The sequence below is a fragment of the Convolutriloba macropyga genome, unplaced genomic scaffold (genome assembly GCF_964194025.1).
Source record: "Convolutriloba macropyga unplaced genomic scaffold, txConMacr16.3 SCAFFOLD_2724, whole genome shotgun sequence".
NCBI classification, from domain to species: Eukaryota; Metazoa; Xenacoelomorpha; order Acoela; family Convolutidae; genus Convolutriloba; species Convolutriloba macropyga.
The window spans coordinates 4,052-10,087 of record NW_027452810.1 but is presented as its reverse complement, the minus strand read 5'-3'; the positions used below and the strand labels follow the sequence as shown (position 1 = coordinate 10,087).

At 36.5% G+C, this 6,036-nt stretch overlaps 1 protein-coding gene across 1 annotated transcript; it reads right to left on the bottom strand.

Annotated features, from left to right (window-relative positions):
• Window positions 1-1,124: 1,124 nt before the first annotated feature.
• Window positions 1,125-5,598, bottom strand: LOC142357813 (uncharacterized). Its single transcript, XM_075409332.1, has 3 exons — window positions 5,526-5,598; window positions 3,682-3,743; window positions 1,125-1,440 (listed from the first exon to the last, which is right to left on the bottom strand). Exons 1-3 carry the CDS (start codon window positions 5,568-5,570, stop codon window positions 1,125-1,127), a joined length of 423 nt encoding a protein of 140 aa, XP_075265447.1. The 5' UTR covers window positions 5,571-5,598.
• Between the last annotated feature and the right edge of the window lie 438 nt (window positions 5,599-6,036).

The window sequence follows — 6,036 nt, the reverse complement described above, 5'->3', positions numbered from 1 at the left end:
CCCACTTTGTACAAAATAGCGGGTGCGCCTCAGGGATCTAAATTTCATATTCTTATTAAGCTGAGATTTGAAACAGAATAGATCCAATATCATATATCCCTATATAGAGAAATGGAACAAAGTCCGCAGGGTTAAAAACCCGGGTTGAGGTGTTTCTGCTAAAAATCGATAAAAGATGTAAGATCTGCGGTGAATTTGAGAAAGTGTAAGATTTGCGCTCAAAGCCACGAATGCGGTGAAAAAAAATTTTTAGTGGTGATTTTTTTTTCTTGGCTAAAGCGGTGAAAGAAAATTTTTCACCGCTACCAGGTGAATGCGGTGAAAAAAAATTTTCGCCGCTAATATCGGAAATCTTACCACTAATTTCAATGCTTATCTTAAATTCATAGGAAATATCAACGAATTAAGTGACAGATGATTGCAGATGATTTTTTAAAATAAGAAATTCGATGAATGCGGTAAAAAAAAATTTCACCGCTAAAAACTGCAAATCTTACAAAAAATCAGCGCTTTCACTGCCTCAACGCTAAAAGATGCAGGCACTTTGCAGTGAAATTTTTTTTCAACGCTATTCACCGCTAATCTTACATTATTTTTTTTACCAAACCTCGACCCGGGAACCATATATTAATTTTCCAGGTTCCAAAAAAGCTACTTAGTATATACTGAACACAGCCTTTACCACACAAAAGCTTCAGTGTCAGAAACGAAAAACCAGTAAATGCAGATAGCTTTTAATGATGCAATGGAAGAAAAAAAGGGGGAATATGGTTGGAAACTGGGTCGACGCCTGTTTTTTGTAATAGATGCGGCAAATGCAGTGAAAATTAGTAAACCGGTAGCAATTAGAGATTTTTTTAAATTGACGGATTTCATCGCTAAAAATCTATGGTTACGTGGTTAATTTAATTGTTCTCATAGAAATTCTCAGTTTTTTCGACAGTTTATCCTCATGAATTCTACACCCCGTTTGTATTTTCTCAAAATTTAGTAGGTTTAAGGTTCCAATGTTGATGCATCAAGGGCAAATACTGAAAAAAATATTGCGAGAAAAAAATGATGAAGGCTAAACCTTGTTTCAACTAATTTAAGTATAATGATATCCACACTTTTTTTCCACATAATTATGGGTTCATACAAAAGACAGAAGATATAACTTGAACGCTGTAAATTAACCTGAATGCTTTCAGCTGTCTCCATGTCAGTGTAAAGTCGAGGCACTGCAACTTCAGCTCAACTGTAGATCCGACACCAGATTCAAAGTCAACATCAGTAGTGAGAGAGTGAGTGGTGAGAGTGTTGTCTATAGTGACAGTGTCTGTGTAGAGAGAGTGAACAAATGTCAACTCAGAACTGTTTCGGCCAAATTCACTCTCGGCTAACATGTGCATTGTGTATTCCTCCCCGGCTATGAGGTCAGTGATTGTATGGTCGTTTGGGCTAAAAAAAAACGCAACGAGGCTTTCTTAATCGTTTTTGTGATCTCTCTTTAGTCCGTTTGGCACTTTCTAGTTCTTGCCTTATTTAATGTGTCAAGTTAGACTTCCTAACTTTAAAATTCTGATTAGACTTCTAAAAATGTAAGTTATCACATTGGTTCAGCCTAATGTGAGTTATTCTGATAATTTTTCAAACAATAGTATGGTATTTGAATATTATGGATTGATAGGTATAAACCCAGGCGAAAAACTGACGAACGCTGGAAAGTCTGGAATGAAGGCACGAAAGTCTTGAATTAGAGACTTTTGCTTGGGACAATCTGGACATAAGTATTTTTTTACTGGGACGGTCTGAACATAAGCATTTTTCGACTGTGGAGGTCTGGATATAAGCAGTTTTCGACTGTGACGGTCTGGATATAAGCATTTTTTCGACTGGGACGGTCTGGATATAAGCATTTTTTCGACTGGGACGGTCTGGATATAAGCAGTTTTCGACTGTGACGGTCTGGATATAAGCAGTTTTCGACTGGGACGGTCTGGATATAAGCAGTTTTCGACTGTGACGGTCTGGATATAAGCAGTTTTTGACTGGGACGGTCTGGATATAAGCATTTTTTCGACTGGGACGGTCTGAACATAAGCATTTTTCGACTGTGACGGTCTGGATATAAGCAGTTTTCGACTGTGACGGTCTGGATATAAGCATTTTTTCGACTGGGACGGTCTGGATATAAGCATTTTTTCGACTGGGACGGTCTGGATATAAGCATTTTTCGACTGTGACGGTCTGGATATAAGCATTTTTTCGACTGGGACGGTCTGGATATAAGCAGTTTTCGACTGTGACGGTCTGGATATAAGCAGTTTTCGACTGGGACGGTCTGGATATAAGCATTTTTTCGACTGGGACGGTCTGGATATAAGCAGTTTTCGACTGTGACGGTCTGGAAATAAGCAGTTTTTGACTGGGACGGTCTGGATATAAGCAGTTTTCGACTGTGACGGTCTGGATATAAGCATTTTTTCGACTGGGACGGTCTGGATATAAGCATTTTTTCGACTGGGACGGTCTGGATATAAGCATTTTTCGACTGTGACGGTCTGGATATAAGCATTTTTTCGACTGGGACGGTCTGGATATAAGCAGTTTTCGACTGTGACGGTCTGGATATAAGCAGTTTTTGACTGGGACGGTCTGGATATAAGCATTTTTTCGACTGGGACGGTCTGGATATAAGCAGTTTTCGACTGTGACGGTCTGGATATAAGCAGTTTTTGACTGGGACGGTCTGGATATAAGCATTTTTTCGACTGGGACGGTCTGAAAATAAGCATTTTTCGACTGTGACGGTCTGGATATAAGCAGTTTTCGACTGTGACGGTCTGGATATAAGCATTTTTTCGACTGGGACGGTCTGGATATAAGCATTTTTTCGACTGGGACGGTCTGGATATAAGCATTTTTCGACTGGGACGGTCTGGATATAAGCATTTTTTCGACTGGGACGGTCTGGATATAAGCAGTTTTCGACTGTGACGGTCTGGATATAAGCAGTTTTCGACTGGGACGGTCTGGATATAAGCATTTTTTCGACTGGGACGGTCTGGATATAAGCAGTTTTCGACTGTGACGGTCTGGATATAAGCATTTTTTCGACTGGGACGGTCTGGATATAAGCATTTTTTCGACTGGGACGGTCTGGATATAAGCATTTTTTCGACTGTGACGGTCTGGATATAAGCAGTTTTTGACTGGGACGGTCTGGATATAAGCATTTTTTCGACTGGGACGGTCTGAACATAAGCATTTTTCGACTGTGACGGTCTGGATATAAGCAGTTTTCGACTGTGACGGTCTGGATATAAGCATTTTTTCGACTGGGACGGTCTGGATATAAGCATTTTTTCGACTGGGACGGTCTGGATATAAGCATTTTTCGACTGTGACGGTCTGGATATAAGCAGTTTTCGACTGTGACGGTCTGGATATAAGCAGTTTTCGACTGGGACGGTCTGGATATAAGCATTTTTTCGACTGGGACGGTCTGAACATAAGCATTTTTCGACTGTGACGGTCTGGATATAAGCATTTTTCGACTGTGACGGTCTGAACATAAGCATTTTTCGACTGGGACGGTCTGGATATTTCGGTTTGACACCTCAGTGGGGATTGTTTAACTCTTGATTATAGTCGCGTATTATAGTTTGTATTAAAGTTAGTGAGGTGAAATATACGTACATTTGGTTGTCTTTGTAACAAGGGCAGCTTCCATTTACGGGCTCATGCCAGATATAGATGGTCTAAAACATAAATATCAAAATTCTCAACAGTTACTTTGCGCACAGAATTTGCACACCAAATATAATTTTGAAACTTCTGTAAAAATTCTGTAAATTTTTATCTCTTATTTTTTTCTTTTTCCGTTTCAGTCCCAATGTGAGTTAACCGCGTCAACGGCGGTTATTTTGCGGCAATTTGCCGGCTATGTTTCTTTCATGTTAGCTAACAGTTATGTTAGCAGTTATGTTCAACAGTTATGTTTCAACAGAAATGACATAACAAGGTCAAAATTCACTCTCGTGAGTCATTCTCAAAAATTAGAATTTCTTATTGGAGATTGAAACTCTTAAATAACAGAACTCAAGAACTTTTATTTTTTCCCAGAATTAGTTATCCTACCAAGCTTTGAATTCTAAATTATTTCTATACTATACACTTCAGTTTCGTGTCGTCTCTCTAAAGCTTCTGAAAGTTGACTTTTTAATCCACCATCAATACAAAACTGAAGTCCTTCAACGTTTATTAAAAGTCTGTTAATTGTTGGCTATTTGTAGTTTATTAAAAAAACCAAATTCGCGATCATAAATAAAAACTGTTGGCTGATTTTCAACAGGAGATTTCTCATTCGAACAGTTTTTCTGACAACCTTAAGATCTTTTTGTTTTTTTTTATCTAAAGTAACACGTCGGCTAATCAAATCTGTCTGTCTCACTTTAAACTGCTCTTTCGTCCGCAACAATCGATTTAGACGGTAAAAATCAATAAACAATATTCTGTAACTCGGGTAATATTTCGAGTAATAGTTAACACGAGTAATATTTCGTTGAGTGCCGCACGGCTTAATAATCACCAAACTTGTCAATTTAATTTAATTCTTGAGAGAAATTGGTCAAACCAAATGTGGGACTGATTGCTTTTGTAGGCCCCTATAAGAAAATCGTTTTCTTCCAGAGCTTTCGTTTTCAGAAGTTGGTTTAAAATATCATAACACCAATTTTTTTCTGAGAATCAATAGAAAATTGCTTCAAGTGGTATATTGGATGTCTTCTGAAGCAATTTTATCCTTTTTTCTCAGAAATTATCTATTTTAAAAAACTCTATCGATTCCGATTAAAAGTATTTTGGTCTTTTTGACTTCAAACTTAAGCTGCAATTATCTCATCACTGTCTTTCAAATAGTTTTTTAAAAACAATTTCGAACATTTGTTCCCTTTATCTCACAGGCAACTTTGTTTATTGCGGACAATTTTCCTGCCATTTCATGGTTTGTTAATGCCTCACATAAACTTCGATGATTTTACCGCAATTGTAAGTGTGATTCCTGTGACTCTATAGTCCAAAATTGTAAGTGAATGATTGGTTTACATACAATTTTCTTCAACTTCTTCAACTTTTATAATACAACAAGTTTTGATTTCAAACTAGGTCATATACATTTTTTAGTGGTCATACTAGGTCATATATAATTTGTATGATTTCTATGTAGTCATGCAAAATTTGCTTAAGATTGCCTAAATCATATAGGAATCATACAACAAAGTTCAAAACAAAAAAAATGTAAAATTTTTGTTTTCAGAAAAAAATGAATACATTACTTGAAATATTGACAGCTACCATAAAATCTAATACAATGTTGACAAATGGCATTAATTGCTATTATAACCCAAGCCTACATTGACGCTTTGGGTGCAGTTGAAGAGTATTTTTTGGATCTCCAACCTTTTCCGGAAATGAGATCGAAGTTATACGCAAAAAAAACAGTTTCAAAGATTATCAAAACTTTAATCTTTACATGCACTTACTCTTTTATTTGCGGCCCAACTTTGCAAATAATATTGGACTTCCATGTCATTTGGGGGAATAAAAATAATTCTGTGGAATCAGTAGATGACCTATCGATAAAAACAGAAATAAGGTCCATGATTCATGGAATTCACACTAGGGTCATAAACAAATTTTTGGTAATTTTAAAAAGATCATATATCATTTCTCGGTAGCAATACAAAGATTATGTCTGCTTTCTTCGTTTTTATACTAGAACTGTTTTAAAAATCAAGTATTTGCAGTGTGAAATTATATATAATCCATGTTTGATATAAAGGAAACTTCATCTCGAGTGCAAAAACATTGTAACGGAGAGAAACATTTATTAATTTGTTTTAGTTGCATTTTACTTCTCCTCTGGATTCGAAATTTACCGATTGGTTGAAACGATCAAGTTGAAATTGAAAATTTAATCCAATTTTTCGTTTTCGGTTAGAAAAAATTTACATTAAAATATTGTTATGTTTATCGAATTGCTTTGATTTTTTT